Source organism: Trichosurus vulpecula, chromosome 5 (genome assembly GCF_011100635.1).
Source record: "Trichosurus vulpecula isolate mTriVul1 chromosome 5, mTriVul1.pri, whole genome shotgun sequence".
Taxonomy (NCBI): domain Eukaryota; kingdom Metazoa; phylum Chordata; class Mammalia; order Diprotodontia; family Phalangeridae; genus Trichosurus; species Trichosurus vulpecula.
Window position 1 is genome coordinate 126,934,265 of NC_050577.1, and position 24,874 is coordinate 126,959,138.

Sequence of the window (24,874 nt, forward strand, 5' to 3'; positions counted from 1 at the left end):
TATGTGTTAGGACAGTAGAATTAAATAAGAACTGTAGGAATGACTAAATGAAGAAGTAAAGAAAAAGAATTATTTGCCTCTACTGTGAGAGGCCTTCTTTACATGTGTTCTCAAAGGCTCTGTCTGTACCTCCAATTAGCTGACACAATTAGCTATATTCTGCTGCTGTCTGTCATAGATTATCACTGACTCAGATAACTATCCAACAGAAAAGTCAACTCAAGGCATGAGGAGAAACACTTTTCCTCATTTTATTTGACCTAGCAGCGTACTTGTTATGCTTATTAAACAAAAGATTTGCTTCTAAAGTAGAGTTCTATTGAGACTCTAGTGAAAACAAGTTTTTTTAAAGGCTAATTCAAATTTAAGAGCATCAAATTAGAAGAGCTCACTGTATGACATAGTCAAAAAAAAACCTTATCTAAAAATAAGATGTAAACAGAAGTTCACTATTGGAATTCACACTTGCTGAATCACCCAAAGTATAACTTAATCACCATGTTAAAGTTTAGAATATATTAAAAAGGAAGTTTTGGGGCAGCTAGGTGGCACAGTGAGTAGAGCACCAGCCCTGGAGGCAGGAGGACCTGAGTTCAAATCTGGCCTCAGACACTTGACACATGTACTAGCTGTGTGACCTTGGGTAAGTCACTTAACTCCAATTGCCCTGCAAAAAAAAAAAAACTAAAAAGGAAGTCTTAATGATGGACCCTTGGAATTTATTGAAGCTTCACTATAATACTGTTTTCAGAATCCATACAATAAAAATATTAGGGATGAAACTCCTTTGTAATGAAAGGGTTTTATGGTCCTTTGAAATTTATACTTATAATAATTGATAGTCATAACTTAAGGTTTGCAAAGCCCTTTACATATATTATCAAATTTGAGCCTTCCAACAGCTGTCTGAGGTGGGTGCTATTATTGCTCCATTTTACTGATGAGAAGACTGAGACTGAGAAAGGTTAAGTGACTTACCAGGATCACCCAACTGGTAAGGGTTTGAGGCTGGATATTTTGAAGTCAGATCTTCCTGATCCCAAGTCAGTCATCCAGTCCACTTGGTCATTTAACCTAGAAGGATATATAAAATACAATAATTTAAGAATTAATAATTTAATAAAACATAGCAGAGATGTATAGTATCTTATCTCCTCCTTCCTTTACCTCTTAGCCCTTGCTCCTTTGATCATCCCCTTCCTCTATCTTCAGTCTCTTTCTCTCTATTGGCTCTTCCCCCTCTACCTATGAACATGCTTAGGTCTCTTCAATTGTTTTTTGTTGTTATTATTATTATTGTTGTTGTTGTTGTTATTATTCCTTGACCCTAGTACACCCTCAGGCTATCACTCTATGTCTTATCCTCCCTTCATCCCTAAATTTTTCTAGTCTACCTTTACTTTTTCTATATTCTCATCACCCTTTCACCTCTCAAACCCTTGCACGTCCAGCCATTCTGCTGAAACTGCCCTCTCTTAAGTCACCAATAATCCCTTCAGTGGTATTTCCTTGGTCTTATCTTCTTTGACCTTTCTACAGCGTTTGGTATTGTTGGCCACCCCTTCCTTCTGGACACTCTGCTCTCCTATCTTCCAGTTCACACATCTCCTCTGAGATACAAGAGGTTCTTCTCCTGGGTAGAGTTGTCCATGGTCCATTTTTTCCATCAGTTGAGAGGAATTGTATTAACCAGAACAGCATAATTTCCTGTTATGCTGTGTTACTGTGGCACATTTTGCCCGTAATTTTATATTAGTGAATCACCTATAGAAAGCAATTTCCTCATGAGCAATTCTCAACATTAGTGGAATCACAGCTTTGGATAAATGTACATCCATGTACTCATAAACATATATAATGGAGGGGGGGAGAATGAAGCACATGTAAATACTTAGAAGAAAGCACTTTATGGTTGGAAAAATGCTAACCTCACAATAAACCTGTGGGGTAAGTAGGACAAACATCATCCTCAATTTTCAGACAAAGAAACTGTCTCTAAGAGGTTAAGTGATTTGCCCCTGGTCACACTTGTCTGAGGTACAATTTGAACTTAGGTCTCCTGACTCTAAGACCACCATTCCATGAATTGTATGGAATTTCACAGGTTTTAAGAAAAAGCAAAAGACTTCTAAAGTATATAAGATGACACACCTACCAAATATAATGCCCTGAAATATTAATGGGCAGTGTCTCAAATGCCCTGTTCATGCCAAACACAGTAGTCTTAAATCAATATTTAAGAGCCATACAACCTCAAATTTCACACCTCCAAAGACTATTTTACCGTTGAACAGCTTCCAGTTTAAGTTCTTTATATAATCCAGATGTAGACAGCAAGGAGAAAGTAAAGCTTCTGTGAATATTTTCAGCACTTGCATATTTCTCAGAGAAAATGACTCCCTAGACTCTAACCTTTTCCCTCTCTGCAGTGAACAACTCCTGATCTAATCTAACATTATTGCTATGCAGACACATGGAAATCTCATTACAAGTGCTTGTCACCTATTCACCAAAAGGTCTCAGCAAAGATGTCATTTTGCTCAGCTAAGTTAGCAGTGTCTGACTTTGTCCCCTCTTTTAGGTAGTCCGCATGTGGCTCACAGATAAATGCATACTTGAAATATCCTTCCATCGGCAGTTTTTTTTCTTTCTTTCCTTTTGTCATTGTCTAAAAACATAGTTGAAAACAGATGATGACTTTCTGTTTATTTACCCAAAGGTGTCAACAGATAAACTTGATGACACACACAGCAGCTTGTCTCCTACAGCACCTCGTTAGTCTGAGCAGCATAGATGCATTAGAAAAGTCTCTACCAATTTGACAGATGCAATGTAATGGAAACTGACAGCCAAGATTTCTGCACTTGTGTAGCTGGGAGAGTTTAGAAGCATTTAAATGGAGCACGAATGAATTTAGTTTGAGAATTAGTGAAGGTTCATCATGTATGATCCACAACTGAAAGGACAAAGAAATTTCAAATATTAAGTGAAAGGATCTAATTGAAGCTTTATGTAAGCCTCAAAATTTATTTTTCAAAAAAATGATCTACAGCAGAATCGCTTGATAGGTGGACATCCATCCATGTGCTCTCACACTAGAGCAAACCTACAGGCTTTAGTTGTGGTCATTTCAGTCGTGTCCAACTCTTTGTGACTCCCTTTGGGGTTTTCTTCGCAAAGATATTAGAGTGGTTTGTTATTTCTTTGCCTAGCTCATTTTACAGATGAGGAACTGAGGCAAACAGGGATAAGTGACTTGCCCAGAATCACATAGCTAGTAGGTATCTGAGACCAGATTTGAACTCAGGAAGAGGACTCTTGCTGACTCCAGGTCCATTGTGCCTCCTAGCTGCCCAGACATACAAACTAGCATTGATTCATGAACCTAGGGCTTAATAGGGCATGCGTAACTTTCAAGATGGGGCAGCTAGGTGACACTGAGCTTCTAGATTCTGGGAGGTTCATCTTTGTGAATTCAAATCTAGCCTCAGACACAGTAGCTATATGACCCTGGGCAAGTCACTTATCTCTGTTTGCCTCAATTCATCTGTAAAATAATCTGGAGAAAGAAATGGCAAACCACTGTAGTATCTTTGCCAAGAAAAACCCAAATGGTGTCACAAAGAGTCAGATATGACTAAAGAATGACTGAACAACAAACTTTCAAGATGGCACTAAAACTCCACAAAAAGTATAGTAGTAACGTTCATTTATGTAGTACTTGAAGATAAAGAAAAATCATGCCTCACAGGATCCCTGCAGTGCAGGTGGCACAAATATTATCATCCCCCATTTAATAGATAAAGAAACTAAGGAACAAAGAGAGATTCAATGCTTTACCCAATGTCACACAACTCACCAGTGTGGAAAATGGAATTTGAACCTCAGATTTTCTAATGCCAGTGGTCTTTATACCGCCGTGCCTCTCTCTGAAAATTCAGTTAGTTACCACACATGGAAAACATTTTCATTATCACAGACATGAGACTGGAACAATCTTATGAGTATTTTTAAAGCTATATTGTTGCCCTAATAGGTCTTAAGTACATATAAAGACCAAAAAAAGACATTTCTGTAGAATGAAAATCTCTTCAGTCATCTTTCAGGGCTGAAGTCTGCAAATTATATTTATTCTTCATTTATCACATATCTTCCTTGCTGATACTTTGCTCATGAAACTTTTCCTCACCTAGCTAGTTTTCTAACTAGCCAGTCCTCTGGAGTCCCAGCTACACAATTCCCTAGCTCCAATTCCCTAATTCACCACTTGTACCCCTGACAATTCTCTAAGCCTTACTTCACCTGGATCCCAAGGCTTCATGTGCCATTTTTCTTTATATATGTGCCTTTTTTTCTAAAATAATTATGTGTGTCTGTTTTAGATCAGTGTTAAGCTTTTTTACACAAAAATGCAGTATTTAAAAGGAAGTGGATTTGAGGAAATTTAACCAGGAATGGAAGAGAAAGAAAATAGTGAACTTTAGCATAAAGTATATTGGGTATTGGCATGGATTATTACTATTATGTTCTGATGGATATCATCATGATTACATCTTCTAAATTTGCAGCCAAATAGAAATAAACTGATTCCCTCATAAATGCATAGGTACACATACAACACAAGAAGAAAAAAGGATACAAATTTTAATTATAAAATTGAAAACCAACACACAGACCAATTAGGTCATGAAAGTAATCTCTAATTTTAGTGGTAGTCATTTAGCTAACATTGATATTTAAATCTAGCTAAAGATTAAAGAAAAACTTCTGATATCCCAATAGAATAATCAACACAAATCTGTTTAAATTACTTTGAAAAATACACAGCCTGGTCATGGCTTGTTGAAGCATTGTTCTCCTTAGAGTTGAGAGTATTGTTATACCTCAATTCAACAAACGCTGAGTGCTAACTTTACATGATACATTGGTTAGGGATGGGGATATGTGATTTTAAAAAATGAACATGACACAAAAATAACTCTCAAAGGGCTTACAGTCTGGTAGTAAGAGACAGAGACACAAGTAAATTCTGAGCCAGCATAGTGAATAGAGTGCCATCCTTGGAGGCAGGAAGACCAAATCCTACCCCTAACTCATACTAGCTGTGTGATCCTGTTCAGATCACTTAATCACTCAGTGCCCCAAGCAAGAATCACTGTACTGTTTTAGTGGATGGAGTTTCTATATATCGAATTCCTTGGAAAGAAGAAATCCTGGGTCTGGACCAAAAACAAACAAAAAAAATACTTCAAAGTAATTGAGAATGTGCTTTTTGAATGTGATAAAGTAACACAAGCAATTTAAGAATGGAAAAATCACATCCAGCCTAAGGAATTAAGGAAGGCTTCCTGGCAGAGATGGCCTAGAACAGGGGTGGGGAGCCTGTGGGCCTTGAGGCCACATGTGGCCTTCTAAGTCCTTGGCTGTGGCCTTTTGACTGAGTCCAAATTTTACAGAACAAATCTTTTTGTTAAGGGAATTTATTCTGTGAAGTGTGGATTCAGTCAAAAGGCTGCACTTGAGAACCTAGAGGGCCCTATGTGGTCTTGAGGCTAAAGGTTCCCCACCCCTGGTCTAGAATATGCTGAGCAGATTTGGAAGATGGAGTACCCTTCAACCCCTCTGACCCTGGAAGTCAATAAAGCCGCATGGGACAGTGGAAAGAATACTGGATTAGGAGCCAAAAGATTTGGATTCAAATACAGACTCTCATTTATTCCATGTGTGACCTTGTGCAAGTCACATTACGCTCTCTAGACCCCAGATTCCTCATATGTATGATGAGGAGGTTGAATTGGATTACCTCTGAGATAACTTCCAGCCCTAAATCTATGGGTCTATGAAAGAGAACACAGTATAAAAATATGGTACAACTCTATAATTCCTTTTCTTGTCATTTAGCCACCTCCTTCCTCTATTTTAAGAAATGGGAAGTAAATTATATATCTTCTTAAGGAATATTTTGAGGAAGGATAATGAGATCCCTTCACTTAATATAAACCTGCTGTTTGATGTCTTTAGAAGCTGAATAGTCACCAGTTATGTTGGCTTATAGAGACTGCTCAATTTGGATCATGTACTATTCCCATTGGCCTATACCCTAATGGCTAATTCCCCTTTGTCCCATAGCTGGCCAGTGGTTTGGAAATGCATTTGACATGAGAGGTAATCCAGGTAAAGTTGTTAATTTGACTGTGACCACAGAACAATTATGCTAAAGCACATTATCATTAGGATGACTAATTCCAAGGCAGAATTAACTGATACTGTTACTTTAAGTGACTGGGCCATTAAACTGATAGGTCCCAGAGGTAACTATGGAATTAGGAGACCACAGAACTATTGTTTTCAAACAGCTCTAATGTTAGGATTCTTTTGATTTTCAGCAGTTGTAGTAGATAGTCTATCCCTTTCTAGATTAGTGCTTTTTTATGAGAACCTTCTTTCTAGGACAAAATTCTAGAAACTTGGAAAACAGGAAAGGTTACTGTGCCTGCTAAAAAAAAAGTCCAGCTTTCATCCAAAATGAGGTGTATATTAAAATGCAGGGAGAGGTAGTAGGATATAGTCGAAAGGGTAGAAAAAAACATGAGTTCAAAATCAATGCATGATCATTTTCTAACTCTGTAAACTTAGACATCTCCTAACCTCGCTGAGGCTTACGCTGAGTAAATCTTAAATTCTTTAAAGCTTTGATGGCTTGGTGATCTCTTTCACATAAACATTCCCTCCATTAGGGAAGATTACAGCTCATTCATACCTCATTCTGTTTTTTCCCATTTCCTCATATAAACTCTCCAAAGAGCATCTTCCCAAGGGATTGGAAGTCTTTCTTTAGATCTTTTAGCATTTTGTGGGTACCTCAGGAGAATCACAGTTTAGTTACACAGCCTCTTTTTTTCTTCCTGTCTAATAAACTTCTCTCGTATCTTTACTGTATTAGTGAAATGAGTTATGTAATAGAACAAGCCAAGACAGTATATAAATAGTTACGGTGTTCACTCACACCAACTGGCATGACAAAATGAGGAAGTATTACTGGACATCATGGTAGCCACAAAGGAATTAATAGTAGATTCTTCAACTCTAAGAACTATTCCCCTCCTGGAATCATGAGCCCATTGTCTGAGAAGGTTGAAGAGAATGCTGGGTAGTCTGGACTAAAATAACGTACCTCCCCCTCAAGTGGATTATAACTCCAGAGATGTCCCTAGAACCAAATGTTCAGGGGCCCTTCAGAGAGTAGACCCAGAGCAGTCTAAGGCTGCTGGAAAAGAAGATCAGTTCTAGAGAAATTCCAAAGGCAATGCAATTTCTGAGAATCCCAGAATATGAGTTTGAAGGGACTTCAGAGGCCAACTAATTCAGTCAAAACATGAATAAGACTACCCTACAATATAATCAATGAGGAGCAATCCAACCTTTTCCCAGAGACTTCTTGAGAACAGAAACCCACTACCTCTTGAGGCATCCCTTTTTATTTGTAGATAACTGTAATTGTTAAGGAAGCTTTTCCTTAAATTAAGTCCAAATTCCTCTCTTTCTAACTTCTACTCATTATTCCAGTTCTGCCTTGTTGTACCAAACAGTCAAATCTATTTCTTCTTTTATTGGACAGCCTTCAAAATTCTTGAAAGCAGTTATAATTCTTCCCCGTTCTCCCTTTTCCCAAACATATACATACATTCTCTAGTCTAACCAGCACCAGTTCCTTCAATTGGTCATTATATGGCATGTACCTGAGATCTCTTCACCATCCAGATCATCCTGCTTTGAATGCTTTTTATAGCTTATCAGTGCCCCTCCTAAAATGTCGTACTGAGAAATTAAGATATTAATATCTTATTATGTTATTTTATATATTATTATATATTATGATATATGTCAAGCTATAATCTGACCAAGACAGAACAAAATAGGAATCCCTTCCCTGACCCTGAACATTACTTCTCTTGATGCAGCCTAACATCACAGTAGCTTTTCTGGCTGTCATTATGTACCACTGATTCATTTTGAACTTGTCAGTGCATGAGAATTAAGCATTAGGCTTACCAGAACAACTTCCATGATCTGAAACACTTACCATCACTCAGAGATGTTTTTCTCAGACTTTGCCACTTACAAAAATGAACACAAATTTGCTGGCCAAATTAGATGTTGAAGTGGGAATGGGATTACAATATAGAAGAAAACAGAGCGTATGCATATGTAACATGTCTGGGTTCTGAATGCTCCAAACTATACTCCTCTTTCGTCTTCTGTTCCTGCCTGCTGTCACCTGACATGCCTTTTCTCTTTTTGGATAGCACTTCATGGATTTGCAATTTTCATGTGTTTTCCCTGCAGAGGAGAAATACATTGATTTTGTGATCCCTTCCCCAACTCTAAAATGTAAAATCATTTTTATGCTTTAACATCTTTCCGTAAGGTCAGGGTAATATAATAGATAATGCAGTGAAACCATGGACTTAAGTGTCTACTAGGAGTTGAAGGCTCTGAAGGGACGATTTACAGTTGCAGGAAAAATATAAGGTGTCAAAGTCTGATGACCACTTACATTAGTGGTTACATGGAAGTTTGAGAAGTTGAGAAACTAAGGGGTCCAGAGAGGGAAAGGGTTGGGAAAAAAAAAAAGCCTGGATTTATCAGGGAGGATGGAAAATAACCTGGAAGAATACAGATGACAGCAACAAGGATCTGTGTGCAATGGCATGATTTAAAAAAGGAGCAGAGCCTTTTCATTGACATAGCAGAAGGAGTGTCTGAAGGTGGCAAGAAGAAGCAAGAAGTAGACCAACTCTTTCTCCTGGCTCTGTGTGTTAGTGGGTATGAGAGTAGAAGCAGCCCAACTTGCAGAAAGTACTAAGAGACACGTTGTCATTGGGGAAAAACTAGGTGTCAGCAAGTGCCAGAAGATGGAAGGAGTGTAAAAGGAAGATGACTGATAGGGTAACAATTGAGGAGGGTTCCAGAAGATGAAGACATATGGAGAGTCGCAGGATTATATCTGAGTTTACTATGTGGTATGCAGAGGGTAGCAATGACCAGGGCGTTTAGTTTTTGCTGCTGATCCTGTGCTGATGATCCAAATGAAAGATGGCAGGTGATGAACGGTGCTTCCAGGATGCAGAATAGCTCATGGCCTGCTTTTGTGCTCGCTAGTTTGCTTCCTGTAAGGCTTCAAGAGATCCCTGTAGGGTAGCAAGTTCTGCCCAAGTCTGTTTGAACTGTTACTGTCATAGCTCAGATGGAAGGCTTGCAGGATGACCAATGCTTAGCCAGTGTTTGAGTCAACACTAGAGAACTGACTATTTGGTTTGGGTCTCTTAGAGAAAAGATGGAACAGACAATGATTAGGGAAATTAACTGACAAGGAAAGTACTCTCCTGAAAGGGTGTGGTGCAAGATGTGACCCAGAAGAATAAGCAGGATGTCTTGCACAGCTTTGTCAAACTAGAAATGACAGGGCAACTAAATTGAAGAGTCTCAGAATGAGGCTGTATAGACACACATAGTGGAGGTCCAAATCCAGGGAAGTCAGCTTGGAACCAGGGAGAGCACATTCTACTGGTGGGCAGGTAGGAAAGACTTTGTAGCTTAGGAACAAGGTCTGGCTCATCCTTTTTATTTAGGAAGCAAAGGCTGCCCTATCACAGGGCCACCAATGGACCAGTCTACCCCACTTGTGCCTTCTTAGGTGAATCAATGTTCTATCTGTTCCTTTCCCATGTATTGTGAGGCCCAGCTTTAAGTGACCTCAAAGACCTCTGCAAACTGTATGAGCTTTTTTTTCTTGCCTGATAAAAATAAATACCCCTGCAAATTTGCACTTTCTCAGTGATAATCAGAATAAAATAACCCTCTGTGGTAAAGATCTTTGGATTAGGAGATATATTAGGAAGGCAGAATTTATGATTTCAAAGAGAATCTCATATGTGCCTAAAAGGTCTGGAACCGCGGGGTATAAGGAATTCTCTAGGCAGAAGGCAGGAGAACAAAAGCATGTATTTACACTCCACAGTAACAAGCCCACAAACCAGCGTCCCCATGTTGATATTTTCATCAAAAGCTTCCAGGCCCAATAAGTCCGCCTCACAAGGGTAACCAGGAGGCCACAGAGAAGTGAGATAGTATAAGGCAAAATCATATACATGCTTCCCCTCTACGGTAAGAAGATTACCCACTGGCCTCCAGTCAGCTCTGCTACCGGCAGTTCAGCTTCGGCTGTAGGCATCTCTGGTTCCAACCGGAAAAGGAAAAGGAGATCTTCAAGCTGTCCTCTCCCCTCTTATAGAGCCACCTGAATGACCAGGGCCGATTGGTTCTTGACTTGGCCCCTCCCCCTAGCATAGACCAGGTTAACACACCTCCCCTCAGCCAGCCCCATGACTCATCACACAGGAAGTTCTCTGATTTCTGGCATGGTTGCTGGGCTTCCTGCCCTGGAAGAGCAAGCCCCAGTGTCCAGGGAAGCTCAATGAGGTAAGCTGAGTACAGGAGACCAAGCCCCTGTAGGCCAGTTTGGGAAGGAATTGCACAGATTAAGTATAACCATCTATTCTAGTTTCCAGTAATTCTATAGTTTCTAATAATTGTATAGAATAGATCCTTCATTTGATGTTGCATAATCCAGCTATCTCATGGGACTCGGGAAAAAGTAAATTTCCTTTCCCAGCACTACTAGATATATTGTCTAAAACAGAAATATACCATGTCCATGTATGGTTTACTGCAAAGTCAGAAGCCAGAGCGATTTCCCCAATATTAGGATTTTGAGAATGTTTTTAGCATTGACCAGATGTTACTGTCACATAAAAATGTAGTTGTTTGATTTGCCTGATCTGGACCCAAATCTACTTGTTAACCTGGCCAGAAACTGCAACTCTCCAAGAATTTCCGAAAAAGAACTGCTAAGAGGTATCAAGACAGCATTTTGCATCTAATGTTGAGATCGCAGTACCCTTTGTCATGAAGAAAAGCAAGGAAGTATACCTCTGCAACAAAACATAAACCCTGGACGTGAGTGTCCTGTGAGCTTCGTCCTCGGTCTTCTCTTCTCCCTCTTTACTATTTCATTTGGTGATCTGTTTAGTTCCCGTGAATTCAATTATCAGTTCTATGCTAATGATTCTTGAGTCTGCCTAATCCAACCCTGACTTCTCTGCTGACCTCCACTCTCCCTATTAGATATCCAAGACTGAATGTATCTATAGACTCTTAAACTCAGCAGCTCCAAAACTGAACTCAGTATCTTTTCCCCTAAACTTCCCTTCTTCCCAACTTGCCCTATTACTACGGTTGAGGGTATCACTGCCCTCCTAATCACCCAGGATCACAACCTAAGTGTCATTTTTTGATTACTCACTCTCTCTCACCCTCCTTCCCATATCCAATCTGTTGCCAAGATCTGTTGACTTTACTTCCGTAACATCTTTCACATACACCTGCTTCTGTCCTCTGACAATCTCACCACCACCATGGGCACAGCCTCCCATGACCTCAAACCTAGACTATTAAATAGCCTGCTGGTGGGTTTCCCAGTCACAAGTCTTTCCACACTCCAGTCCATCCTCCACTCAGCTGTTAAAGTGATCTTCCTAAAGGAGAGGTCTAACCATGTTACCCACTCCTCATTGAACTCCAGTGGCTCCCTGTTACCTTTAGGATCAAATATAAAATCCTCTGTTTACCCTTCAAAGCCCTTCACAACCTGCTTCACTCCCTGCCTTTCTGGTCTCCATGTACTTTGTAGCATCACTACCCCTACCACCCCAACATATTCTTCAACCTGGTGATATTTGTCTCCTCACTATTCCATCTCCTTACTCTGGGCATTTTCACTGGCTGTCCCACCTGCTTTAAATGCTTTACTTCCTCATAACTACTTCCTGGCAGAGGTTCTCTGGCTTTCTTCAATTCCCAGCTAAAATTCCACTTTCTACAGGAAGCCTTTCCCAATCCCCTTTTATTCTAATGTCTTATTTCTATTGATTTTTTTCCAATTGTAGATCATTTTTTGTATGTAGTTGTTTGTATGCTGTCTCCTCTGTTATATTGTGAACTTCAGGAGAGCGGGGATTATGTTTTGCCTTTCTTTGTATCCCAGCATAACAGCATGCTGACTATTAACTGACTGCACCTCATCATCTTCTATCAGAACTCTGATTCCTTGTTAAAACAGCTGAGCCACTTAGTTAAGCAATGACAATTGGGTGGGAGATAAAGGTCAAGAAACATAACATTTGGTCTCGATGTTGTTGCCTCCTGTCCCTTCCCTTAAAATGCTGGATCTTATGTTTAATCTCTCTTTTTAAAAAAAAAATGAATGACGTTACTTTTAAAATCCACATCTTGTAATCAACTAATGTTAGGAGAAAGCTATGGGTAAAAAGGAAGGAAATGAAAGACCAGAAAGATAGAGAAATTAATTGAGAATAACAGCTGAGAGCAATATCTTAACATTTGTCAGAAAAACGTATTATCTACCTTTAATGTGTTTGTTCTGAATGTCACCATTTGAAAAGTAACAGAATAATCAGGAACTCAGTGTAAAGTTAGGAGAAGGTGGGACACTTGTAGTGATGTGGAAATAAAACTAATGTTTAGAACATTTAAGGAAGACATCACCAATACTCCCAGTTGTAAAATACTTGAATGGAACTATTGGTAAGTGTTGTCTAATAGAGTATTGAATGTATAATGCTTTGAATGTTTTGAATGTTGACATGTGTGACTGTCAAAGATTGCATACATAATGGTACTTCATTGCTTTTGTTTTTTTCACCAGTGTCATTGGTATACCTACCAACTGTGTAGATCCCACTTCATCTCTGCCTTCTCATTCTGGGAAACTCTTCCTTTTGTCCTTCTATAATCCTCCATAAGGGTTCTCCTCAGCATGTTGGGGGCTGTCTAGATTGTTTAAAATTGCGTAGACACCAATGAGGAATACAAAATGCCACTCAGTTAACCCTTGCTCCATAGCCAATGTGCTTCTCCCCCACCAGACTTTGCCTTAAAGTCATCAAGTATTAAATGTTTTTGTTTTGGGGGTTCGAGGTGGGGTGGGGGGGATGGTTTGGTTCATATCTGTGATTTTGCCACAAATCCATTGGTCAGGGGACTCTCTCTACCAATGCAGATCAAAAGAGCTCTGTAACTAATATTCTTAGACAACTGCATGGAACCCCAAGAGGGTAATTGACTAGCCTAGGGTGTGATTTGCCAGTATATGTCAGAGGCAAGTCTTAAGCCCAAACCTTAGCTCTCCATTCACTATATACACAACTTCATTAGAAGTCAAGTATATGTTGATTTAATTTGGAGAATCTTGGTGAGTTCTTCATAGAATATACTTACCTCTGTATATTCTGCAATGGAAAAATGGGAGTTATCTCAATCAATAAAAAATAAACATTTATTAAGGGCCTACTGTGTGCCAAACACTGTGACAATAAGCACTGGGATACAAATAAAGGCCAAAAATAGCCCCTGCTCTCAAAGAGCTCGTAATCTAATGAGGGAGACAAAATGTAAAGATCTATGTACAAATAAGCTATATACAGGATAAATTAGAGATAATCAAAAGAGAGAAGACACTAGAATTAAAAGGGATTCAAAAAGGCTTTCTGTAGAAGGTAGGATTCTATATTGGCCTTGAAGGAATCCTTGTGGTAGTCTTTTTGCCACTGCTTGTATTGAGCAATATAAGATGAAATAGCCTAAAGTCTCACAAAAATAATGTTCTTAAGGCCTTTGGACACATGATATAACCAAATTTCCCAGTTCCTTTATTTGTCTCTAAAAGGAAGCTATTCTTCCATTTAGCTAACATGTAGTGCCTTAAGTTTGAAAGGTGCTTTACACAAATTATCTGATTTGATTTTCATGATGACACTACCTGTGTGTCTTTGTTCAAATCACTTAAACTCCCTGGGCTTCACTTTCTGCATCTGGAAAATGAGGGGGTTCAGCTAGAAAACCTCAGAAGTCTCTCCCAGTTCTAGAGCTAGGATTCAAATATCCAGTCCTGTGAAGGACTTCAGAACAGCTGAAGAAACTGTTATTAAGAGAAGTTTAGTGCTTTGCTCTAGTAAATGGCTGGGACAGTATTGTCTTATTATTACCTGGAAGCAGAGGGGAATTGTATAGGACCAAGGGCTACTCAGTCCTATTCCAACATTTCACCATGGCATACAGATGGCCCTGGCTTTCCCAACAGACTGCAAGATCTACCATATTTTTTCATGCTGAGAAGGTTTCCTATGTGGCCCCAGCAGACAAAGGATATCTGATTTCCAAGGACCAGCTGAGCTAGCTGAGTCTGGAGAGCCTTACAACCAATAGGCTCGCTGCTTGGTGTTAAAGTTTTTGACCATGGAAACCTGTAAAACAAAGAAAAAAGCAAAATACCTAACCCTTGATGAATTGGATTTTGTGTAATGTATTGAAGAGGCCATTATATGTGAGTATGGAGTTTGAGTATTGTCAATATCTTGAATCTAGAAAGGGTGACATGATTTATAACATTTTATCATTTTAAAGAAAGAATATGCCATCTCTATTGGGTTTTTATATGACACTCTGAAATGTAAAAGGAGCTTTTAACACTCTAATGGGCTTTCAGCCTAGACAGAAGTTTTCAGGTAACCACAATAATGAATACTTCTCACTTCAGACATGCATAAAGGGTTGTGGATTTTCATTTTGTCATCAGCTCCTCAAACTTTCAACCTCTCTTATTTACAATTTGTATTAGTCTTTCATCCTTTTCTGAGAGATGGAGATCAAAAGGATTTACTTTATTTTAGAGATAGTCTGCTGTACTTGTGTACTGGATTTTGAGGCAGAGGACCCCAGTTTGATTCCTGACTCGATGCTTAACTCCCTCATGACCTTGGACACATCTCCTAACTTCATTGTGGCTCAACTTCCTAATCTACAAAATGAGGTAGTGGTTTTGCAATGGACCTTTAAATCTTTAATCCCCTCCATTTTATGGATGAACTGTTAGGAAATAAATAATAGACTCGAGAACAAAGGAAACTCGTAAGTGTGAATTTTCAGTCAAAGATTCAATCTAATGCTTTCAAATAGATAGTATTAGATGCTGCAAACAGGATTAGTTAGTCGAGTATTTAATAAGCCTTTACCATGTTCCAGGCAGTGTGCTAAGTGCTGGGGATACAAAGAAAGGCAAAAACATAGTCCCTGCTTCTAAGGAATTTACATTCTAATAGGCTAGAGAACATGGAATTTGAGCTGAGATTGAAGTAAGCCAAGAAAGCTAGAACTTACAGGTTAAGAGGAGAGATTTTGAGTCATGAGGGCTACCTTGTACTAATATATAAAGTGAGGAGCTGGAGTGTCATGTGTATAGAACAACAAGTAGTCTGGTGTAACTGGATTGTAGAGTGAATGGAAGAAAGTAAAGCATAAAATAATTGGAAAGGTAAGTAGGAGTCAGGCTTTGAAGGGCTTTGAATGCCAGACAGAAGATTTTATATTTGATTGTGAAGGTAATAGGGAGCCACTGGAATTTATTGAGTAGGAAGCAGGAGAAATATTATCAAACTTGGAAAATGGATTGAAGTGAGGAGAGGCTTAAGGTAGAGAGACCCAATCACAAGACAATTCAAGAATCCTGCATTCATTGCTGATAGTAATGAAAGAGTTGTTTTCCACTTTGAAGTTCTTTGTCATCACCTTAGAAGAACTCAAGAGTTGTGCTACTTCTCTTACCATTTCCCCTAAATGCTTTAGAATCACTGAAAGGAAGTTAATCTGCAATTCGTTTAATTCTTAGGACCATAGGGATTGAAGCTGGAAGGAATCTTAGAGATCATTTTTTTAAAATTCCCTCATTTTGCAGATGAGGAAACTTTGTCACAGACAGATGAAGTGATTTGTGAGGGGATAGATGGGAATCAAAATCCTAATGTGTGAAGTTTCAAAATATATAGTTTTTTTCCTTTTTTACTAAAACTTAAATACATAATAAGAAAAGAAAAAGAAATATATTATAAACTTAAATACAAAATAAGAAAAAAAAAACTTTGCCATATGAGCAATAGAACATAAGAGAGAATTCAAAATACGCAGCAATAAATTTCCGTTTCGAGAAAGCCTGTGTAATAAATATTACACATTGTGTTCAGGGCTGTCCATCTTTTCTTTGTTTCCTTGTAAATTTTCTTTTGATCTTTGTGTGCACTTTTTACTTTATTCTTTTTATTTTTACATTTATTTTACTTTTACTTTATTCTTTTATTTATTTATTTACTATTTATTTATTGTTTATTCTTTTTCCCCGTTCCTCCACTCCCTTCCCCAAGAAGGCTTTAAAGGCATTAAACTTGCTCTGTACAGACACACATATATAGACATATAGCCACAAATATATATTTATATATACATATACACATGCATACATACACATTCATATACTTAGATATCTATAATCATACTCCTATATAGACATATACAATCATATGCATCTATGTAAGACCGTGCTATACTTGTTTGTCCTCTGTTTCTCTGAGGGTGGATAATATCTTCCTTGATAAGAGCTTTTTTTCCTTAAGTCAGCAATGTATATTTTAAGTGATTGTACATTCTCAATCCACCAGCATTTATTAAGTGCTTACTACAGACTAGGCTTTATGCTGGTAGGTGCTAAGATTACAAATACGAATGTGAGACAGTTCCTGCCCTTATCAACCAAATAACCTACGACATAATCCCAAGATATTCTATGTGTTCTCTGAATTAGGGCTAATGCCATAGTCAACTAGTATGCCTCCTATTTTTGATATGGCTTCTTTGTTTCGTGGTAAGGTCATGCAATATCTCTCATCCTCCAGTTGCTATTATTTCCAAATAATCATTATTTCTGTAAAGTTGCTTTATGATTCTTCGTAGTATTTTATATAATTTGTTCCACCATAATGCTAGTGGTTGTTCCTCACAATACTGTACTTATAACCTGTGGTTTCTGAAAACTTCTTGTTAACCATCTTTCTCACTTGACTTAACTCAACAATTCCAATGCAAGTTAATTGCCTTTTCAGAGCAATCAATAGACATTTATTTAATGCATTCTATATGCAGACACTGTATGGAGCTAATTATAATTAGAAAGCTCAGATGATGTTTTTACAAATCACCAGTCTTAATATCTATTGCATGGCCCATTGTGACTCCATTCCTTCTTTCCATCAGTAGTACTATCACTTTCTAAGACAACCAGGTTCCTAAAATCACCTTTAACTTCTCCCTCTCCCTAGTTCCCTATATCCTTTCTATCACCAAGTTCTGTGAATTCTTCCTTCAATGATGCCTTTTATTTCTCCCCCTTCCTTTCTGTTTTTACTTATGTAACCCTAATTTAGGCCCTTCTGCTCTTACAACCTGATCTTTGCAACCTCCATATAGATCTTTCCTGTCCCATTTCTTTCCCACTAAATGCCCACTGTTTAGTCTTACTAAAATCACTTTCAGGACACACTTCTGCTTAAAAACCTTTAACATGGCTATAGAACAAAGTCCTTACTTCTTATCCCAATGTTTAGTGTCTTATGAAATGTAACCGTTATATACTTTCCCACTCATTCAAGCTTTATCTTTCACAATTCCCCAATCAGACTCCAACAAGCCTACTGCCATCAGCATGGCTGATATTAACAGTAACACCACCACCACCACCACCCCTACTTTGAATGCCCTTTTCCCTTTCTATGTGTATAATCCTAGGCCAGTCATTTAAGCAACCTTGGCCTCAGTTTGCTTCTTATATGTAAAATGAAGTGGTTTGAGTAGATCGCCTCTGAACTCTTTTCCATCTGGTCCTTCAAGTTCCCACTCAGGTCTTCCTTTCTTTATTATTACCATGACTATTCTAGTCTATAGTGTTCAGTCTATCCTTAAAAACTCTATAAAATTTACTCTTTGTACCATTCCTACAAAAGTTCTACAAAAGACCTTTGAGGTTCTTAAAGATTTTGTCAATGGAGTATAAGATCTGCCAGCTCTTGTCAAAGTGGAAAGGCTTTAAGTACAGTCTTGGGCGTAGGTTGGTTGTCCACTGTGTAAGACCAACTGCACTAAATAAAACTTCATCACCTGAAGGTTGAAGAGTTGATAACTTGGTGTCCATTTTGGGATCTTTTTTTGGAAAATAACATTACATTCAATAAAATGGAGAGTAGAGGGAGTATAAAATGGCCCAAAGTCCCGAGCTACCTCTTTCTGTAGCAAAAATGACAGAAAAGGCAAAGAGTAGTGAGAAATTCCCAGACCTTCTACAAATACTAATTTAAGTATTGGTGCTCTCAATAGGTAATTGATGTGTGGCCATTGAGCTGATATACAACTGTAGGAACAGGAACACATCCATAATAACATTGCTGCTATGGATAGACTAGAAGACATGAAGAGCGTGAAGCTAAATGGAGGGAAAGTTCCCAGGTTCTTCTTGGAGAGACAAAGAGAGGAGTGACAAATTTCCTTCTCATCTCTGTGTACACAACAAGGCCATCATTTCATCGAATATTTGATCCTCTTGCCTTGCAGTGTTCACAGAGAACATAAATAAACAGACCACTATCATGATAATGATGGCTTATATAACAACATCCATTGATGAGGGTGAAGTGGAAGAATTCAATAAAGAGCCTCACAGAGATCATCCAAATGAAGTTAACATCTATCTCGTCACTGGGTAACATGAATGTGAAGGTAGATATAGGAATAGATGGTAAAAATTATATTGGAAAATGTTAGTTGAGATCACGATATTAAATAGGCAAAAGGCTTCTAGATTATTTAGAAGGCTTATTCTTGTCTGCTATGAAAAGGGGGGAAAAAAGCTGATAGGTCCTGTACACATCAAGTGCAAAACATCATAAAAAAATAAATGTTAGGCAATAACACTTTACAGAGTGTAATCATTTCAGAATCAACTGTCTGTGTATAGTCATGTCACTAAATTGTTAGAGTCAAAGTAAATTCCAAATTAGGAAAAAGAAAAGGAAAAAGACAAAAAGATAACCTTTCATTTACAGCAGCTCCCACCCAACCTTTTTAGGTGATAGCAACTCCAGGAAGATGGAACTGGACAAAAGTAAAGGCATGAATTCAAATTTCCTGGTGGTTTAGCTGGTACAGATCAACTGCCACAAGGAAGCCCAAGTAGCCCAGAAAATGCCAATAGTCATCAAACCCAGAAGGACAGTGAAGTAAGACAGTACCAGTTTAGAGTACAAGTTCATCTGCATAACCATATAGAAGAGGAAAACAAAAGGATTCATAACTTTGCCTCATAAAGAAGTGAAAAGCAGTTGAGAAAAGAGGGCTGGAAAGACCCTGGAGCTAAGTCAAGTTATATCATGGCATTTGTAGATTAAATTTGTAGATTAAATCAGGATATATGACTCTGAAACATAGTAAGAGGCATTTTCATAGTGACCTATCCCCCTTGTCAGTCACTGGCAGGAGAGTTACTGGACCTGACTGAATAAAAATATAATAAATCCATATTGTATACAATACAATTTCAAAGACACTTGTGATCTATCCTCAAGATAGCTCAAAGAAGGGAAGATTCCAAAAGAATGCTGTGTTTACCCCCACCCAACTTTCGAAAAAAAAAAGGTAACTACCAAATCATACACCTGCATGCAATCATACAATCATCTCTATAAGATCTTTATGTCAAATGTCTGTGTAAGCTTCAAAGGCATTTTTGATGAAAATGTGAGAGCAGGAAAGACAAGCTTTGTAGACGATTTCTACATCAAACCACACCTTTGGCATCAGACAGTTCACTAAGGGATGTAGAAAATACAGATCCCACTGTGTTTATGGTTCAGTGATTTTAAAATGGTATTTGACTCAGTAGGAAAAACAAAATGTAGCCCTGAAAAGTGTCTGTATACACTAAGGTTATAAAACTATAATATACATGACTGTGGAGATAACTTCATTCAATGATCTGCTGAATATTGACATCAAGTGAGAAGTAAAACAGAAATATATATATATGTATATATATATGTGTGTATATATATATGTGTGTGTATGTGTATATATATATATATATATATATATATATATATATATATATACACATACATACATATGTTCACCAGACATGTTTACTGGTGTCATGGGAAGTACCTTGAATAAAAAGTGGAGGCTTCTCTGGGGTTTTTGAGGTTGTATAAATATACTTTTTCATAGCAATCAATGTAATAATTGTATTATGCCCAAGAATATTAGTCTCTGGATTGAAAACCACTGCATTATAAAAGAAACTTGACAAATGATCTGAAGTAGGTGAGAAGTAATATTGTTCAGACTAGCTGGGCAAGTGGCATGTCAAATTAATTCATTACTACATATCTTTTCAATAGATACTACATATAAATGATGAGTAAGGCCCAGAAATGAGTAAGATTAGATCAGACTGGAGAGCATTTGGGAAATCATGTCTTGCTTTGAAACATCCCAGACTGCTCATTGCTATAAAATCCTTAAATACTATCCCAGTAGTAATGCTGTTTGCCTTAAAATTGTGTGTGTGTGTGTGTGTGTGTGTGTGTGTGTGTGTGTGCGTGTTTCAGATAAATTTAAAATTATAGGTAATTGGAAGGGCATTGGAAAAATGAATGTTGTACATGAGTAGGCAACTACCTATAATTTGATGGGCATAAATTTGGCATTAGTAGGATATTAACTACAACTTGTTTACAAGTAGTTGTGTAAAACAAGAGTCAGCACATTACTGCCTTATAATGTAGGTCATTGGGTCAAATCCAGCCCATCTTCTGTTTTTGTACAGTCCACAAGTTAAGAATGTTTTTATTACATTTTAAAATAAATTTTTATTATATTCAAAAATGTAAAAAACATTCTTAGCTTGAAGACTGTACAAAAACAGGTGGTGTACCAGATTTGGTGCTTGAGTAGTAATTAGCTGACCCCTGGCATAAAATATATTTTCAAGGACATTAATGTTTGTCCATAGAAGTGGTTCAATCAGTATCAAAATTGGGCACCACTTGTTTGGCACTCACTTTACCTGGATGTGCATATATCTGTCTGACTAGATTGTTTTACTTAGATCTGTCCAACAATACAATAGAGTCCTTAATAAAGAATGAATTTCCTGTCATTAGGAGGTAGAAAACTATTTACAGGGACATTGCTGGAGAAACTTTTTCCATTTGAGGGGACGTTGTCCCTTGCATATTTAAGAATGTATGAATCTGAACTCCTTAAATTAGAGCCCTCATTTTTTGTATCCTAATAGTGAATGGAATAGTAGAGTGATGATATTTGTGACTTTGTGAAAGTGGTTCACACTCTGAGCATTTTCCAGAAAATATGGGATTCCATATTCCTTTACCCCTGCCACAGGCTAGACAGCAAAAGCTTACATCTTGCTGGGAGATGTGGCTACACTGGAAGGACAGACTGGAGGTAGTGAAAAAGGTACATTTTTATGAGGTTTCTTTCCCCAAAGCCTGTATACATAGCACTTCTCTCTCTACACACATACTCATTTCTCCATCTGCCGCTGAATAAGGAAGAAAAGAGGAGAAAGAAGATAAATTTGAGTGAGAAAGGAAAGTGGCTGGGTTTACCAGGCACTCCTGAATAAAGAAATAGAACATTTTTTCCTCCTGACACAGAACCAGAGTGGCTCTGGTGACTGACCCCTTCACTTGGCCCAGAGAGGAAGAAATCTGAGAAATAAATAAGGTAGAGAAGACTCTTCTACCAAGTAAATCCCTTGGGGTGTTGAGATGGGGTGGTGAGAAAATGAAGTAGAAGGCACTTCAAGCAGGAAAAAAGAGCCCCCAGGCTCCCCAGAGAAGAGATCTTTATTTCCTAAAAGCTTTACTTCCCTTTCTACAATTTCCTTGCTATAGTAGGCCCATCCAGCCAAAGAACTATTTATTTTGAATGCCCTTTACTTCCTACTTGAAGTTCTCTTCTGTAAATCAACTTTAGAAACATTTTCAATATTGGCAACATCCATCTCTCATTCCTGCCAAATTAATTGTGTCTTTTCAATGAACTATTTGCTTTCATTGGTACTGAGTTTTGGATCACTACCTTATAATCCTATTATGACCTGTCTTTTTAGAGCACCCAGTTTTGCTACAATAATGAAAGAACCTTCAGCTTCAAAGAATTGTGGGTTATTTAGGAGGGAGAGCTGGGAAGGAAATCAGTTAATTGCATGCTGTCAGAGTGGTTTTAGGTGACTTTGTACTTTTAATTTTTTTTCAATTTTGTGATCACCTAAACTATAGACATTTCAGGCATGGAATTTCAATGGCAACAACAACCACCACCACAAACCAGATTTTGCAAATTGTAGGGATGACTCATCTGTAAGGATGGCATTGTATTGATGATACAATGAAAGGGGGAAAGAGAGAGAAATCCACAGTAGCTTCTCTCTTTGTATTCCTGACCTTGAAGAAAATTATAACTTGTTTGTTACAGAAGTTGAGCATCTGATGTACTGATGCACCTGTTAGCTCCTCTATATTAAACAGAAAAGCACTCCCAATTGCCCGTGATTGCTTTGAGGGTGAAATATTTTCTGTAATCTGGTGAACTGGGTTTTGCTGTTGTTACTATTGTGTATTCATTTGTGTTGTAGAGTATCTGTTGTCTTGAATCACTTATTCCTTCCAAAAACAAACCCAACTACCATCCATCCGTACTCTATTTCAGCACTGTTAGAATATGTGTTTGTCTTGGTTGAGACTTTTCAAGGTAATATCATTGTCATTCTCTTTTTTGCTGTAGAGATCATGAACCAAGCTGCTCCTGCTAGAAAGCTGGAGGAGGTCCTTCATCTAGCAGAGCTCTGCATAGAGGTATTACAGCAGAATGAAGAGCATCATTCAGAGGTGAGAAAAAAGGTTTTTTAATGTAGAATAATGCCCCAGGCACTTCTCTTCCCTTTAATGAGAGCAACACTAAAGAGCAGGTTAGCCATGATCGTGGATGCATATCAGGCCACTCACCTTCAGGGAAGGAAGTTTATGTAAAATGAACACAAATCAAATTATACTTGCATTCCCTTGATGGAATCCTTGGTTCAGAAATAGAAACTGAAAGGCATAAAAAGAGAGAGACTAGTGATAGTACCAGAAGGTGATGAAATGTCACGAAAAGCACGTGTAGTTTTAAAGCAGTTCGGTTCAAGAAAACATGTACAGATATCGAGTATCTGCCATGTACAGGGGAATGAACAGGTTGCTTTGAGGAGACAGAATGAAGAATCAGACCAGGGATCATAAATTTAGAGGTAGGAGGGACCTTAAAGGTCATCTAGGATAACCTCCTTATTTGACAAATGAAGAAACTGAGGCTCAGGTAAATAGACTTGCCCCAAGTCACCTAGCTAGTAAGTGCTGGAGGTGGGATTCACAAATCCAAGCCTTCTTGACTTCATGCCCATCACCATAACCACTATAGTCCACTGCATCTCATACACCTCTTGGAGCTTGGGGTCAAGTAGGAAAAGCAAGTCTTGTAAACAGAGATCTATAAATAAAAGATATAATGTACAAGTCAGTTGAGATGTACAAAGTGTTATGACAGTACAGAGAAGAAAGAGAGCAATTCTGGCTTGGGAGATAGTTCACAATACTTGGCATATCTATAATGCTTTAAGGGTTGCTTGTGTAGTATCTAATCAAAAGTGCACTAGAAACTTCCAAGTAGTGGATTAATTTAAAATTTCTACCTCTTTTACTCAAGTTTCTCAAATATTCAAATTCAATTAATGTAGATAAAGTGCTTTGATAACCTTAAAGCCTGTGTGTATGTATGTATATATGTATTTTTGTATGTGTATATATCAGTTTTCACTATGCTTTAATTGATAAAAAGCAATGATTTTCAGATCCTAATTTCAAATTAGGATTATCTGAACATGCTAAAAGTGATATTGATTCTCCTATTTTAAACCCTAAAAATGACTCCACATAAGATTAGGGGTTTTATTCACAATAATGAAAAAGATTTCTTCCTTTTTTCCTTTCCTTTTTTTTTCTTTTTTCCTGAAGGAGTGAAGAAGAAGCTCTTTTTACATAAGACATAACAAAATTGGAACTATAGAATCAATTTGGTTATTGAAGAACCACAAGAAGTGAGCAGGGATATACAAAAACAGATACATATACATATATATATGTATGTATATATATATACACACACACATATATATGTATATATGTGTATATATATATGTAATTTATAGAGTATTTACATTTAATGAAACCTTGCTCTCAAAAGATATAAGAAACTACAGGAAGTACATTTTAAACAACTCCTTGAATAAAGATATCCATGAAACCATACCATGGTTAAATGAAGATTTATTGTATCTGGTTATAAATATGATCATTCAAAACATCTGCTTTTCACTAACACTGTGGAATCTAGTTTTTCCCTTGCATCTGTCATGTGTGAACTTGTTATGGATATTTTATTTTAAACTGAAGAAACAGCTGCTTCAATAATTTGAGATGAATTCCCAGGAGGTTCTATTCTACACTAGTATCACTGCTGTGTTACGCTGCAAATGATTATTTGATAAAATAGATGTGTTTTCTCTTTGTCTTTTGTTGCAGAGCATTATCATCTAAGTATTAGGCTTTTACAAATTAAAAAAAAATTAAATCTGATTGGATACCAAAATATAGTGTACTTTTCTATAAAAGAGATAGATTCTTTATTATCCGAATAGTTCTGAAGGTTTTACAAATATGGCATTTTCTTTACTAGTGCCAGTAAGGAAAATGGTAATTATGCAAGGTTCAAACTCATTACTGTATTATGATCCTCA

The 24,874-nt window shown here is 37.6% G+C and overlaps 1 protein-coding gene across 6 annotated transcripts in view; it reads left to right on the plus strand.

Moving 5' to 3' along the window:
- Positions 1-24,874, plus strand: part of CADPS2 (calcium dependent secretion activator 2) — a 730,659-nt gene that overhangs the window by 592,771 nt on the left and 113,014 nt on the right. For all 6 annotated transcript variants that reach the window (XM_036759293.1, XM_036759295.1, XM_036759294.1 and 3 more), the window contains exon 17: positions 22,825-22,928. In XM_036759293.1, the coding sequence (XP_036615188.1) occupies positions 22,825-22,928 (104 nt within the window). The remainder of the gene's footprint in view (positions 1-22,824; positions 22,929-24,874) is intronic.